The following is a 16,559-nucleotide window of genomic DNA, read 5'->3' as shown; positions in this document are numbered from 1 at the left end:
TGGAATAAATTTCACAATATTCTGAAAGATGTTGTTTTTAACAATATACTCTAATAAATCACCTTTTAAGTAGATATATTTTAAGCCAATTAAAATAATCTATTGGCCCCCAAAAGTAAAAAGCATTTCAATTAACCCCAACTAAGGCCACTAACTACAACTCTGACAGAAAGTCAGCACAACTATGATATAGTTACACAAAATTATCCAATAAGATAAAAACAGTATCAAGTTTCTCTCACACCCTGCATGTTATATTATAAGGTCTGTTTATCCACAAAGGCAAATAGCTTGAAACTAAGGTCTGTGTCTAATTCATCTTTGTACTTTCAGAACTTAACACACCAAAGCACTCAGGAAAAATTGTGTGAAAAATTTATGATGTTTAATTATTATAATGAATTATTTTAAGCCAAAAAAACTTTTAAAAATTAGAAAAGTAATTCAATAACATTTCAGTACATTTTAAGCCATTCTAGCCAACAAAAAGGTTATTTTATATCACATACATTATTTTATATTTTAGGTTAAAGAAAGGTAAAACTAATTTTAATAAAAGTTTATTTAATCTGACATGTCCAACATATAATTCTGAGGTGCAATTAATATAAAAATGAGATACTCTCCAATTTTCCATTTTTTTGTGCTGTTTTCAAAAGCTGATGCATTTTAGACTCATAGTCCACCTCACTTTAGACTAGCTGCTTCAAGTGTTCAATATCCACATGTAGCCGGCTAGTGGCTACCACGCGACACATGCAATTATAAATAAACATGACATGATTCTATTTTGACCAATTTCATCTATTTCAAAACATATTTATTCTATATATATTAACTACATGTGCATACATTCTTAGACTGTTTCAACAAATCTGTTCACATTCACAAATCATCTGCTTAACACACAAGAGCCATAATATTCTGAGTATTATACCCTCTTCATTTTCTGTCCATAAGGCCTAAGTTTTAAATTTCTAGTTAAAAGAAAAACATATGTAAAGGGCTAAAGGGACAAATATATAAAATTTTACCTGGTAATCAACTTCTTATTAAACCGTCTTTCATAAGCTGCACTGATAGCCAGTGATGCCACAAAGGAACAATCTGACACTATTGTCTGTGAATAAGAATTTATTAATATATTTCATTCATGTAATTTTAATATTACCACAATATTTAACCACTGCATCTAGCACCTGACTTTTTATACTAAATATCCTGACTATTGCTTGAGTAGGGGAATATAAATAGAAATGCCACATGGTCAATATGCACGTATTTTATTCAAACAAATCCTAGAAAAACCAAATAAAGTATTTCAGCGAAGCATTCCTTACATGAATAAAAGCATACTCACTGAGTCACACTGTTTTTAATGACAAAAAAATTAAAGGCATTTTTTAAAGTTGGTTTATTATAAAGATGACCAATTAAGATAAATATGCCTATCAAAAGATTCTTAAATCATAAAATTTCAGGATCGTTATTTTTATTCTAATGTGGAAGACATCTGTGACTTCAAAACTTAACTAAACGTTTGCAATAAAGCCATATTGTGATTCCAATACTGAAATGTTTTAAATAAGCCCAATATCTATCTTTTATATCTATTCTCTCACCAAGGTGAAATTCAGATTCTCAACTTTCTCACCTGCATGCATGTATCAGTAAATAGGGTCTATATAAAAATCTGTGATTGCTCAAAACAGTTATTCATACTTTTGTTATCTCAGTATTTCTAAGCTGAAGTGTGCACAATAATTTTTCCAATTATACTCATGCATCTGAATATATATTTTAAAAAGTCTAAATAAAAGTCAGATCTATATTTAAATTACTTTAAAATGTTAGCTTTCACATAAAATTATACAAAATAAATGTTTACCTGCTTTATGCTGAAACTGGACACAGTATAAATCATTGTAGGATTGTTGGTGAGGTCTTCTGGGCGTACCCATTTGGAAAATGTAGCTTTCTGTTTAGGTGATAATGGCAGCTTGCCCAATCTATCACTGAGGTAATAACAAAATTAAAAATAATAATAATAAAATTAACCTTAAATGACTCAAAACCAAAATTAAATTTCTTAATTTTTGTTTTTGGTATAGTGATCACAGCTATATTTATGTCATCTTAAAATAATTTCCCAGTCAAATCTGGCTTTTCTCATTTAACCACAAATCCAGTCAATCTGCTCGTCCTCCGCAATTAAAAAAAACAACATAGATAACTGAAAATAGAAGAGCAACTTAAATTATTTTATATTCATTTATTTTTTTCTTTTATACTTATTTTTAGAACGCAATTTTAAAGTTTAATATAGCATGGTCACATTTGCGAAATGCCATTTCATTAAAATGGAGCCATTAACAATACAAGCTGATTCGTTCAAAAGGACCTAGGAAGCTACTGATCTCCATGCTGGCTCTTGACAAACTCTGTAAGGCTAATAATGAGAGTAGTTAATTACTGAGTAATGACCATATGCCAGATATTATGCTAAAGTACTTTATATACACATTACTTACTGAATCCTCAAAACAATTCTATAAAAGCAAATATTTTGGAGAAATACTTGAAGTGATTAACTTGCTAAGAAACAGGAAACTGGTACTTGAATCCAGGTCTCTAGTGCCAAATGCACCTTCGTATCCATTACCCTCTACTCACTGTGTGTTGGCAGTATAATGTATACTATTTCTCTCAAACCAATGTACAGCACAAAAGTAAAAAAAAAACTTCGACCTCTTCTAGAGCAAGAGCAACAAATCTATGGGTTTCAAAAAAGTTTATTTTCCATTCAAAAATTTTATTACAAATTTTAATTTGAAGGCTATGAATTTAATTGGGCTTCAGAGTATGGAAAAAGTACTGAAAAATGAAAACGATCTTGGAAGTCAAAATTTCAATAGAGGTTACATACCAGAAAGGCATTGGATAGGCAAAACGTTCCCTCAGGTCAATACTCATGAAAGGAACATATTCTATACCATTTATTTTTGATGTTGTCCTACAAAAAACAAGAAAAAAATCTAAAGTAAACATTCAAGCCCACCTTAATTACCGAACTTATTTAAACTCCTTAAAATTTAAATGACAAGGTATAGTACTAATAAAATTAAACAATCTCACATTATTGATATCTTTATTTGGACAAAGTTTTCACAAAATAGTTTTAATACCAGAAAATAAATGATTTAATTCAATTCATAGGAGTTATTCTTTTAAGACTAACATCCTTCACAACAAAATGGTCTCACGACAGGACTATACTACAGGTATTGAGAGTGTCCTTGACGCTAGGACACAAAGTGAATTTTATCCTAAGTCCAAAGGGAAAAAGCAACTGCTTATTTTGGGATTTAGAAAACAAGACATTTATAATTCTGGAAAATATGTTTTTTGTATTTTCTGGGTACGAGTATATAAAACAGATAGTGGAAGGAAGTGTCATAAGTAACAGCTATAGCCTCTTAACAAATTAAAGAAACATGGTTTGTAGTAGCTTTGCATATTTCCTTCTTGTTTTGTGTATATACTCATTTGTACATATTAACTATTTCCTTTCCCTCATTTTATTTAGAAGTAGCTGCAGGGTAACTTCACAATTTAGTCTCTAGGTAACAATATTTAGGGAGACTGTGACTGAATTTGAGGACTAACTAATACAGTAAGTGATGGATGGATAAGATGACTGTGTATCATTTTGAAAAGATGAGGGTTTCACTTATATGGATAGCTACATTTTGTTAGGCAGAAATACAGTTGTTTTGTTGTAGCATGGAACTATTCAAATGTGTGCAGAAGGGAGCTTTTGGATGCTGAGTAGCCCAAGTGTTAGACTGTTATTAATTTATTGTCTCTCAACTCCAAAACCACCCTTTTAAAAAAATCTTGCTCTGTGTTGTACTGGTTTATATGCAATTATTCCATGCAAAGAGAGCCAGACTAGTAAGAGTAGAATTAAAATCTACAGCAGGAAAAGAAAGAAGAATGTCCTCAGGTGGTAGCTACATAAGAAAGCCCTTTCAACTTAATTTTAGGAAATTAAAAATGAGCAACTACATGACTTGCACAGCTCTAGGCAGACTGGATTTCTTCCGGAGACCAACTGAAGAACAGAAACAGTGGCTCAGAGATTTATCCCATCTATGCTGGCTCAGAATGCAATCAAGGATTTCTACATCACTGTTGTTTTTGCATTTTTAACATCTCTGAGGCTCTTCCGGACACTGAGCTGGCTTCCTAGAGCAGGGGTTGGCAAATGTTTTCTGTAAAAGGCCAGATAGGATACAGTTTCAACTCTGCAATGAGGTCTGTCACATATTCTTATTTTTTGTTTTCTCTTTTACATCCCTTTAAAGAAATGTACAAACCATTCATAGCTAAAGGCGTCCCTCTGCTGACCCCTAGCTTAGACTGCTATTTCAAGGTAACAAATTTTCCCTCCATTTGGGCTCTGGTTACAAAGTTGCATACATGACTGACTGGTCTGCCATAGCTCTATTTAATCCCCTGTTTAGTGCTCTATTTTGAAGAATGCTAGGATTTTCAGAAAAACATGTCTAGTAGAAATGCTAACGCTAAAATATATTTGCACGAGTTTTAAGAATTTTAAGTGGTGACTCTATGACAATACAATTTATAATCATATAATAGAATTACATGTTAAAGATGTGAATATGACTCGGCAAACCTAATGAGAATAAAATTACTTGCACTAACTATGTTAACAAAATTGTTCCTTAAAATGAATCGTAAACTGATTTACCTGAGAACTTCTATTTCTTCTGCTGTATATCTCTGTCCTTGTGCATCGCATGACTGTGGACTTATAAATGGCTGAGGTCTTTCGAGGAAAGGATTAGTTCCAAGTGGAAAATGTGCTCTCATTGGAGGTGGCTTTGGTTTAATATTTGTTGACTTGATTTTACATAATGGCTTTGTTAAAGGCTCACTCAATGCTTCTGCTCTATAAAAGAGAGAGGTACAGAAAAAACTGTTCTAGTTTTCCTTCTCGCATTTAAACTTTCCAGAAAACAAGATTTACTTCAAGAACCAGTCGAGCATTCCTAATGTAAAATTAGTATATAAAATTCTTACATACTAATCAACTGTTTACTTCTTATGCTACTCCCAAGGGTATTTTTGTAAACAAATTTCCATTGGCATTAACTGAACAGTTACTGCATGTCAGATACTATGCAAGGTAGGGGAAATACAATAATGTATAAAACACAATCTCTACTATTAAGGTGCTCAGAGTTTTGTAGGAAAAGAAAGACAACTGCATCAAAAGTGACAGATACTAAGATGGAAGTACTACATGCTGGTGAATGCACAGCATAAGGTATCAACTTAATAAACTGCGGAGAGAAGGTGGATCAGGGAACGTTTTTCTGAATTGATATTTGAGCTGCAAAGAAGTCCACCTGGGGAAGCATTCTAAGTAGAAAGAACAGTATATGCAAATGTGCAGAAGCATGAAACATCACAGTGAGGATAATTTCAAAAGAATGAAGTCCCCGTGAATAGTGCAAATGAGAAGCAGTGGGAGATGAGACCAGTGTCGGGCTGGATTACAGAAGGCCTCGCATGATACTCCAGAGAATTTTGAATTTGTTCTGTCAAAGAATAAACAAGTTAAAAAACAGAATTTCTTAATCTGAGGTACATATATGAGCTACATGTACATGCAGAAGTCTTGTGAAAACGTTGAGATTATATGCAAAAAGTATTACGTGCATTTTTCTTAGAGTGGATCCTTAATTTTGAACAGATCCTCAAAAGGGCCTATGACTGACCCACCCCTTTGCACTTAGAATGCACTCAGAGAATACTGGATGGATTGTCTTCATTGCTAAAAAAGCTCATTCTATGATCCTGACTGGTTAAAGAAGTCAAAATGGAGACGATAACTCAGTGTCAAGTGTTCATCTCTTCACGAATTTGGAAAAACAAAACTAAAGGTTAGATGATAGTAATGAAAAGGAGGGATGACTTTTATACCTCAGTAAAAAAAGAAGAGCTAGGGATGGTAAAGCTACCTAGTCAGAGCTCCAAAAAAAAAAATAATAATTTTATGAATTTATGTTATAAGCACACTTTTCCTCTGTCTATAATACTCGTGAGGAGGTATAACTCTGTTGTGTGAATCTATTCATTCTTTCAACAAATTCCTGAGTACATACATCTAGCATTCTGCTATATGCTTGGTTCCAGCACTGAACAGAACAGACAAAATTCTCTGTACTGACAGAACTTACAATGAGGCGATGAAGGTTGGAAGGGACACAGACATCAATAACAAACATAATACTGGCATATTACATATGCTTAGAAAGTGGTAAGAGTTATAGAAAAGAATATTAGAATAGAGTTGGCAGGATGAAAGTACTGGAGGAGATTCAATTTTAAATAGAATGGTTAGGGTAGGCCTTATTGAAAAGCTGACATTTAAGCAGAGTTGAAGGAGCTACACACACTGTATAACTTGGGGTATGTGTATGGCTGTAAGCTGGCTCATTCTCGATTTCTCTATTTTTCATATTAGCTCTAGAAAGCTCTCAGAAAATTCTCTTCTTTGGAAGTCAGATATTACACAACAGAAGGTAAATCTTCCATTTCAATTATCATAATCATTTTTGTGTCACACACACATAGCAAAAGCTAAACGAAACATTTCTTGATTGATTTCTTGAATTTAAAGCAGGGGACTAGGAAGGAATAAATTCATTCAGAGGATGAAGGCAGATTTACTGTAAATCTCAGGTAAAAGATGGAGGTCTGTATACAAGCTCTACCATGCATTTAGATAAATCTGTCACACTTAAGTGACACATACACTCCCATCCATGGATAAGAACTTGAGTGACCAAAACTCACCTGTCTAGTGCCTGTCGAGCCAACTGTTTCAGTTTATTTTGTAGAGTTTTATCCGCAGTTTCGTAAGACTTAAGAGAAAGAGAGACAGATATTCTGAAGCATAATTTTTAATTTGCTCGATCTGTGCTATTTCTAAGCAAAAAAATTTACAATACAATTACACTTTTTGAAATTATGAGAGAATAAACCAAGACATTTTATTTTCATCTTTAAAAGTATCATTTAAAGTAGTGTTGCAAACTTGAGGCTGAGTAAGTTTTAAGAATATCTAACATGGACAAGTGGTAACTGGGACACAACTGTACAACCACTGTGTGTGCCATGGAAGGCTGAGCGATAGGAACTTCAGAAGACCAGGACTCGTTTCCAGCCTCAGGTACCCACAGAAATCAGGCTAGATGGTTCCCCTGAACAAAAAGCCAGTGCTCTGAATACTACTGAGACCACTCTCTACCACTTCACCTCATACTCCTGTCACATACACTGCTCTTCTGCACTGGATGTCCTTTAAAGCTAACAGTCCCAACCAGGGCTCCTCAGAAAGCAGTAAAAGCCACTCGGCCGGCATACAGATTTTACATTGCAAATTAATGAAGCTCTCCCAAACCACTACCTTATTTTTTAGTATTAAAATTGAAAAACAAAAACAAAACAAAACAAAACAAAAAGGGTTGGGGGGAGTTATTCTAAATTCATAGATTTGTGAAGGCAAATTCTTCCTGTAAAAAGTTAATTCGTTATATGTAAAAAGGTTAAGAAATAGTATTTGTAATTTAAAAACAATTGCCTAATCTTAATACTGTCAAATTTTTAATGATGATAAAATCCGTTATCAATTTTCTATTCTTTAGCATCTTTTAATGAGTAACTTAGTCACATTTATAACGAGACAACTAGAATTGTTAAGTAAAATTCACTAATAAGGGGAGAAATTTTTCAGCATAATTCCATCAAACATGACTTGTAGCTATACATACAGTTTTCAGACAGAGATCTACGGCTTCTGTATACAACTCTATAGCATCTTCAACATTTCCTTTTTCATCTTCGTCAAAAGCTTGTGTGACAAGAAAATGGGCACGTTCCAAGTCCAACTGATGTTTTGATTTCAAAGGATCAGCACTCTTTGACTGAACTGGGATAGGAATAAAGTCACGTAGAAGAAATGTTACCTATATGCATATCCAGGAAACGATATATCATTTTAATACATTTAAGACATCCTTTACTGAAACTCTATAATCTTTCATTTAAAAACTTAGCATGGTAAAAAGATAAAAATCCTTAAAAAAAATTTCCCTAAATTTCTCTTCCCATCAGCATTTCCTTCATTAAAAAAAATAAAACCCAGAAGTCCTCTTTATATTTCTTCCGTACCCAAAACAAAAAGTTGGAAAATGCTAAAGAAACTCAATTACGTTTTAAGGTAATTAAAACCTTTTTTTTGGTACAGACAATAATTGTGTAATATATTTATACTAGGCCCTGATGATAAATTTCCTGCTGTTTTCCTATTTTTTCCCTTATTTTTTACTTTGAAGTGCTTGTTTCTTTTTAATATAAAAATATACAAAGGACTTGTATCCAGAATATATAAGTATCTCCTACAACTCAATAAAAAGACTGTTCCAATTTTAAAATGGCTGTATGATTAATTACACCTGTGATCCAGTCAAGTTGTATCAAGTTGTGTCAACTTGACTGGATCACAAGACAGGGTGCCCAGATATTTGGCTACCCAGATATTTGGCTAAACCTGACTTCTAAGTATGGCTGTGAGGGTGTTTCTGAATAAAATTAGCGTTTGAATTGGTAGTAAAAGCAGACTGCCTTCCTTAATGTTGGGGGGCACTACAGTCCATTGAGGGCCTGAAAAGAACAACAGTAAGGCAGAGAAGGGAGAATTTCCCTCTCTACCTGACTGCTGAACTGAGATATTGGTCTCTTCCTTCCCTTGAACTAGGAATTACATCATTAGCTCCCCCTGGTTCTCTCGCCTTCAGATTTGGGCTGAACTATACACTGGCTTTCTTGGGCCTCCAGATTGAGGATGGCAGGCAGATAATGGGAATTCTTAGTCTCCATCATCGCACGAGCCAATTCCTCATTATAAATCTATATATCCTATTGATTTGGTTTCTCTGGAGAACCCTGGTATACAACAGGCAGAGGATCTGTACAACCATTTTTTCAAAGAGGATATTCAAATGGCCAACTGGCACATAAAATGCATATCAAAACTATAATGAAATGTCACTTTACACCCACTGGGATGGATAAAATAAAAAACACAAAAACAGGTGCTGATAAGAATGTGAAAATGGAACCCTTATACACTGTTAGTGAAATTATAAAATGATGTAGCTACTTGCAAAGCAGTTTAGCGGTCCCTCAAAAACTTAAGACTTAGAGCTACCATATGCCCTGGCAATTCCACTCCTGGGCATATATCCAAGAGAACTGAAAACATATGTCCATACAAAGACGTATAAACAAATTTTCATAACAGTATTATTCACAATAGCCAAAAGGTGGAAACAAGCCAATGTCCATCAACTGATGAACAGGTAAACAAAATGTGGTGTACTGATACGATAGCATGTTATTCAGCCATAAAAAAGAATGAAGTACTGATACATTCTACAACATGGATTAACCTTGAAAACATTATGCTAAATGAAAGAAGCCAGACACAAAAAGCCCACATAATGGATGATTCTATTTACATAAAATGTCCAGAATAGGACAGAGAAAATAGATTAGTGGTTGCTAGAAGCTTGGGAGTGGGAGAAATAGGTAATAACTGCTAATAGATAAGAGGTTTCTTTTGAGGTGACAAAAATGTTCTAAAATTAGATACTGGTGATTAGACATTGCACAACTCTGGGAATATACTAAAAACCTCTGATTGTACACTGTAAAAAGGTAAATTTTATGGTGTATCACAATAAAGCTGTTATTTAAAAAAAAAAAAAAAGCTTTATATTTTGTCTCTTAAAGGTAAATGATTTTTTTTTAAAGACTTTAATTCTCAACACTTCTCTGAAGTATGTTCTAATCCTACTTATAAAGGTCAAAAATGTTAAAATATTTAAGTCAGGGTTTCTTAGCCTTGGCACCACTGACATTTTCAACTGGGCACTTCTTTGCTGTGGACTGTCCTGGGCATTGCAAGATTTTTAGCAATATCTCTGGTTTCTACTCACCTATCTCTCCCTAATGTAAAAAATAAAAATCTCTCCAGACACTGCCAAATGTCTCCTGAGGGGCAAAATCATTCCCAATTGAGAATGACTGATCTAGCCGTAAGGTTTCACAGCTGTAAGTGGAAGGGCAGGGACTCAACTTAAATCTTTTAATTCCAAGTCTTGAGCTCTTATTCTACACTGGTTAATTTCAAACTGCGTTCCCTTTTCCCACCCAAAAGTCAACTCATTTCTCAAAAGTCTCTTGACTGTCAGCAGACTTGACCTGCTTTAAAAATTGGGTTTTTGAACAAGATTTTTATTTGATAAGTGACTCTTCTGCTTAATAATTAAGGAAACCATTTAATTCTCTATAGACTATACCCCATTTGCTGAACAAAATGAGTTGAAAAGCTGGCAAAACAACTAAGGTATGTTATGCTTTAAAAATCCTTTTTGAACTTGTTTCACTGGCAAGGCTTTATTCTTTCAAGAGATTAGGACTGTCTCATTCTATGCCTCTGTGTTACATTTACAAATTTAAGAATCTCATTTACTTGGTTGAAAAAATGAAGTTCCTTTGAATTGCATGGTATTTTGAATACATGAATCGGGGGAATTTTGTATCAGGCGAGGCCCGGATGCACAGGCAGTTCACATTAATACACTTCTGGGCCCTGTCTTAAGATTTTGACAGAAACCACTCAACTCTAACAAAACTGTGATCATTAAGCTTGTGTGTAGCTGTTTCACAGCATTTGCCATGCTGTTTACAAAAATACATACAAGTTGTTCCAAGTCTCTGCTTTCCGGTCTCTTTTCCAAGATACAGTTTACAAAGAGTTTAGTTATAGTCTTGAGGTTGATAATACTGATATAGAAGAGATTGTGAACCTATTGCTGAAGTCTTCAAACACTGAAGAGTAGTCATTTAATGTTAATATCAACAGAGGGCATGTGACAGGTATTTAAAAGGCAGATTTTAACAGGGCCCTAATCCTAATTCTGCTAGTGATACACATACACTGTCAGAATGTAAATAATTCACCACCTCTGCACCTCTGGGAAATTATAAGGTTGGACTATATTATCTCTAAGGTTCCTTTCTTCACAGATCCAATACTTATTTCCATTGTGTGACTTTTAAAGATGTGATTGATTACCAAAAGAGGAATGAGCAGCAATAGAGCGAGGATCAAGATTCAAGGACAAAAGGGAAAGAAACACAGGGAGAAAAGTAAGGTGTGATGGGAGAGAAGGAAAAAAATATATATATAGTGACAAACGTAGCAGTTCTTTACTTACCTGCTGAATGTAAAGCCTGAACTCTTTCCAGATACTCATTTATTTTCTCTTGAATGTGTTCTAGGCTTGATCCTGCCATCTCAGCATAAATTAAGGCTTGTGCAGCTTCCTAAAAATAAGAATTCAAAATAGATTAGATGAATTAGAATTAGAATTTTCTTTACCACTTTCTAACTCACCATTGGTTTCTATGAATGACAAAATAAGAATGTTTTTAAAATATTAGTAATTTTTCATAAAGTAAATGAGATATAATCCTCTAATACCTTTTTTTTTCAGTTCTCAATGCTCTAGATTGTCTCGTACTGTAAAATTACAAACTCAAACAAGAAGGATTATAAATATTTTCTTAGATTAGCTGGGGTTTGTATGATTTGTTTTCCTTTTTCTTTATGCGGAAGGTCAGACTTAAAATTATATATCTTAAGAAGATGAATTGAGCATCGAAAGCATTAGAACAGAAAATAATAACCAATAAAACAAAATTAAATGTCGAGAAATGATTACGAGAAATTATAAAGGTTAAATATCTCACAGTGGAAAAAAAAAATCTTTTTCTCCTCAGAAAATACTGTCAAAAGGTGATACATTTTAAAGAATTTAGTTGTATGAAATCCACTTATTTTATTAAGAAAACCTGGATTCCTCTTCCAGTTATTCATTCCATAACATCTACAACCAGTTATGCCATGGCTAGTGAGGAAGAACCTCTATTCACCCCATCGCCATTCCAGGAAAGTTACCAGGGCTACCACCAAGAAGGACCAGAGAAAGATTTCTCCAAGTAACAACACCTTCTCTGCTGTAACTTAAGCATGTGCACTTCACGGAGCCTCATACCTAATTGTCTGGACCCAAAGTAGCCATCTACTGAGTGTCACTGTTTGAATCCAGTAACTGCAGCAGGAGTTGTATCACTGAATCTAACAGTTAAAATCAATAAGAAGACTACAGTTTTGATCCAAATGGAAATTCAGTCTGAAGGCTGTGGGAGTAGAAAAGAAATGATTTCCTCAGATTTTGAACTCAAGATAATTAAGGGGAGGAAATATAACTTTATAGGTAAACATTAAATACTGTATCTTATGTATCATTATCTAAAGACATTGTAGCTACACTTAACTTCAATGAACTGATTCAACATGTGTACATATTTTCACTCTTTCAATTATTTTGCATGTAAATAGCCATTTTCAAATAATTATCTTGCTTAAAAGAAATAAAGCCTATTTTTTAAAAAGCTAGTATTAATTTTACTCATTTAATTTATATTCAAAAGTGACAATCAAGGAATCCCTTATAGAACAGCACTGAGATGGTAAACACTAAAAATCTCAGAAAGTTTATATAAATAGTTCTGAAAAGCACAACCGCTTCTGACTTTCTCAAGGACAGAAAGTTCTTTATAATGACATGCATGTAATCCTATAGCAAAACGAGAAGCACTGTATAGTATTTTCTTTTGCTTTAGGAAAAGCTATTTTACATGACACTATTTTAACCTATGAATATTTATCAGGTATTTCGCAAGACTAAAAAACACAGCATTTTGCTTTTACAGAAATACCACTTTCACAAAATTGTCCCAACACAGTCCAAAAGATATAATTCTGAAACAAACCAAGTCTCTGAATATGAATTGTGAAATAAAAACAATATTTATCTGAGAAAAGTAAACCACACATATAACTGACAGCATATACGTTCACGGAAAAAAATTACTACTGCTGTATTATCAAAGTCTGACATTCTTTCTAAAAGAAGACAATATCATATAGATACACACGGAGGCAGAGAGTATGGCTAGAACTGGAGGGATTGGAGAGCAGAGGGTGATTTAACAATTCTGCCCCAAGTAATTCATCCAAAAGAACTATCGAGGAAGTATGTAAAGAGTTAGTTATAAGGATATCAATCGCACCGTTACTTATGATGTTAAAAAACCAGAATGAACTTAATTGCCCAACAGGGTTTGCAAATAAATTGTGGTACATCCACATAATGGAATGGTATGCATGTATTAAGAGCACATTACAGAAGTAAATGTAATGATTTGCAAAAAGTTCAAATGACCAGGTTAAAAATAGTATAAGCATTACGATCCAAGTTTGTTAAAAAAAAAAAAAAGTGTACACACATGCGTAGAAAAACAAGCACAATAATATACATCAAGTGCTAGGATGAGGGACGTTTTCTTTTTTCATTTACTTTTTATATATTTTCTTCCACCAACATGCATTATTTTAGTATATTTCATAGACCACTTTCCAGTAGCCATAAATCAGAACCAAGTGAGAGAATTACTGAGCTATTAACTACCCATACCTAATCACCGCCGCCATAAACAGCTCAACGGTGGGCATCTGCCAGACAAGACTGCAACCAGAGAAGTGGTCACTCCAAAGCTACGACCAAACCTCCTCCTGGAGGAAGCAGCACGGGTGGGCGTGGGGGTGTACCTGGCCTCTACAGCCGGGTCGCCTCTCCCCTGCAAAGGAGAGCAGGAGGAGCAGGAAGAGGTTACACAGCAAAGCTCAGTGGGTCCGACCGCTAGGGCACATGGACCTCGCCCCTTGGCCTCGGGAACGCAAGCCGCGGTTCCGGGTTTACCTTGTAGTAAAACACCGCCTCACAGTAGCGACCTTCGTGGTCGCGCTGCACCGCCAACCGAGCGAACTGGACCGCGTCCCGCTCCAGCGCCGATGAGTCCATGGCGCCGAGGCCCCGCACCGGGGGAGGTAGCGAGGCCTTGACGCAGCAAGGCTCTTTGCCGACCGCTGCGCGTCGAGGAGCCGAGACGAGGACTGTGGAACGCCGCGGAAGGTGCAGCAAAGTTTTCTTTCGGCTGCTGAGGAAGAGGAGCTGGACTCGCCGGCTCGGGCCCGCCGCGACGCCGCGCCCCCTCGGCGTAGCTACGGCTCCCAGCCTTCCGGGGCGGCTCCACTTCGCGGCCTCCGCATCCCCCGCCCCACCCACCGGCCGCACTGCGCAGGCGCAGCGTGGCTCCTGTGAGTTTCTCTGGGGCTGGGATGGTTGAGGCCCGACTCGCGGGTGTACACAGGCGGTGGGTGGGGCCAAGCCTGCTGGGTGCCAGCGCGCACGTGACCGCCGCGGCACCCAGGATTGGGCGGACAAAGACAGTACCATGTCGGAGCAGGGGCAGTCTCCGCCGGCTGTGTGGAGGTGTTAGGGCCAGCGGAGGCCGCTGCTGGCTATTCACGTGTGTTGGAAGCAAGCGCCTTAAGGAGCCCGTTCCTTTATTGACTATAAAATCAAGGTTCAAAGAGACAACGAAGACCACTTCTCAACATCATCTGGACTGTTTGTTTTTTGTTTTTTAAATTAGAGATGTAAAATAAAGACATTCGTAGGATACATAAGATTCTTTTGAGGTCTCTCTTAATGTGTATTTTCATCAATCATGACCCTACATAGCAACCTCAATGTACACTCTAAGTATTGATTGAATTGTTAAGCAAAGTACTATATTTTCCGTTGCGCTTGTCCTTAGGTTATCTTAACGCTGTTGTAATAAAATAAGTGATTATTTGCTTAATGCCTTCATCTCTTCCTTAAAGTCTGAATTCAGCAATAATAACAATGAACTAGTGATAGGCACCACAATATGGTTGAAACTCAAAATTTATTGAGTCGAAGCAAGATGAAAGAGTACATACTGTATGATTATGTTGTCAACCACTGGGAAAAACTTCTAATCAATAGTGTTAGAAATCAAATCAATGGCTGGGAAGGGAAGGTTTTGGGGTGATGCAAATGTTTTATATCTTGGCGGTGGTGCCGAAATGCATATATTTGTCAAAACCCATTAAACTGTACATTTCAAATGTGTGATTTTAGTTCTTTCTTAATTACACCTCAAAGTTTTTTTTTTGTTTTTTTGTTTTTTGTTTTGCCAGTTGATCTGTGTTTAGAACTTTCATTTCTTAATTTCTTTCACTTTTCTTCACATTTAGTGAAGTTAATAACTATCAGGCTATTGTAAAGAACAGCTGAAGAATTTGGTTCTGCCTAACACAAACATGGTTCTCATTATTAGCTTCTACAGTTTTATAACAGTAGCAGGGATGGTTTCTTTCTTTACCAGTTTTATCCCAGTATTGAGCACAAGACTTGGTCAAGAGCAGGTGCTCAACAAGTTTTTTAAAATGTTGAATGAGTAAACTCTTTACTAAATATATTTAATGTGCCCTCCTCCATCTTGATTTTGAAGAATGAAATATAAGTTCCTTAGCACAGAGTAGATGGTCCTTCAGAACATGTTGGCAGGCCACATTCTCAAGGTATTTGCAGTCACTGTCTTGAGCAAATTGGCCCCCAAACTATAGCAATTGAATGCACTTTCACTCATAACTGGACTTCTATGTCTAATGTTCCTCTCCTGTCATCACAGCTTATAGAATTCCAAGTCTATCTTGAAGGATACCTTTGATTATACTCTCAGAGAGTTGTGATCCCACTCTGAACTTAATTTTTCCCTATACTTTTAAATTTTATTTCTTGTTGATTTATTCAATGAACAATGAAAACCTACTTTATGCCAGGCACAGAGCTACAAACTGCACACAAAGACAAGAGAGAGCGCTAAGGCAGGGTAAAAGCAAGTTGTAGCTTCAAAATATCTGCAGTCTTAAAACCGAGTCATTCAATTTATAAACACAGTAAATCTCTTCATTTAACCAGGTCTTTTTTAATTTCTTTCAGTAATGTTTTGTAGTGCACAAATCTTGCACATCTTTTGACAAATTTATCTCTAAGAATTTCATATTTTCGATGCTATTTTAAATGTTATTGCTTATTTAGATTCAATCTCCAATTGTTCTTGCTAATATAAGAGCAGAATTGATGTATGTATATTGACCTTGCATTCTGCAATTGAGAATTATCCAGAAAACCCTGAGAGTTTGGTGGTGCAGCCTCATAACAGGTGGAAGAGAGAGTATTCTTATCATTTAATTATTATTTTATTATTATTATTACTCTTTTAAAAGCTGCAAGCTTAGTAATGGTAATTTATTACTTTAGTCGACCAATGTTAGGAATTTTGTTGGCCAGATACTGGGAATTCAAACAAAATGATCAAATCAGTTCACACTTACAGGAAACATTTGGGAAAGAAAGTGGGAAGAAAAAAGATTGGAAAGGGGAACTATCAGCCTGCCA

General features: G+C 35.4%; 1 protein-coding gene across 2 annotated transcripts in view; it reads right to left on the bottom strand.

Moving 5' to 3' along the window:
• The window catches only part of CAPN7 (calpain 7), a 32,251-nt gene extending 17,911 nt beyond the window's left edge, over positions 1–14,340 (bottom strand). Inside the window, exons 1-8 of one of the 2 annotated variants that reach the window (XM_016140249.2) lie at positions 13,989–14,340; positions 11,379–11,487; positions 7,866–8,023; positions 6,889–6,956; positions 4,775–4,975; positions 2,927–3,013; positions 1,889–2,015; positions 1,035–1,120 (exon numbers count right to left, since the gene is read on the bottom strand). In XM_016140249.2, the coding sequence (XP_015995735.1) occupies positions 1,035–1,120; positions 1,889–2,015; positions 2,927–3,013; positions 4,775–4,975; positions 6,889–6,956; positions 7,866–8,023; positions 11,379–11,487; positions 13,989–14,090 (938 nt within the window). In that variant the 5' untranslated portion in view covers positions 14,091–14,340. The remainder of the gene's footprint in view (positions 1–1,034; positions 1,121–1,888; positions 2,016–2,926; positions 3,014–4,774; positions 4,976–6,888; positions 6,957–7,865; positions 8,024–11,378; positions 11,488–13,988) is intronic. The other variant, XM_036218581.1, reaches the window with a different exon arrangement.
• Positions 14,341–16,559: the final 2,219 nt, after the last annotated feature.

Source organism: Rousettus aegyptiacus, unplaced genomic scaffold (genome assembly GCF_014176215.1).
Source record: "Rousettus aegyptiacus isolate mRouAeg1 unplaced genomic scaffold, mRouAeg1.p scaffold_m13_p_4, whole genome shotgun sequence".
Classification (NCBI taxonomy): Eukaryota; Metazoa; Chordata; class Mammalia; order Chiroptera; family Pteropodidae; genus Rousettus; species Rousettus aegyptiacus.
This window is presented reverse-complemented; position numbering and strand designations above follow the sequence as displayed.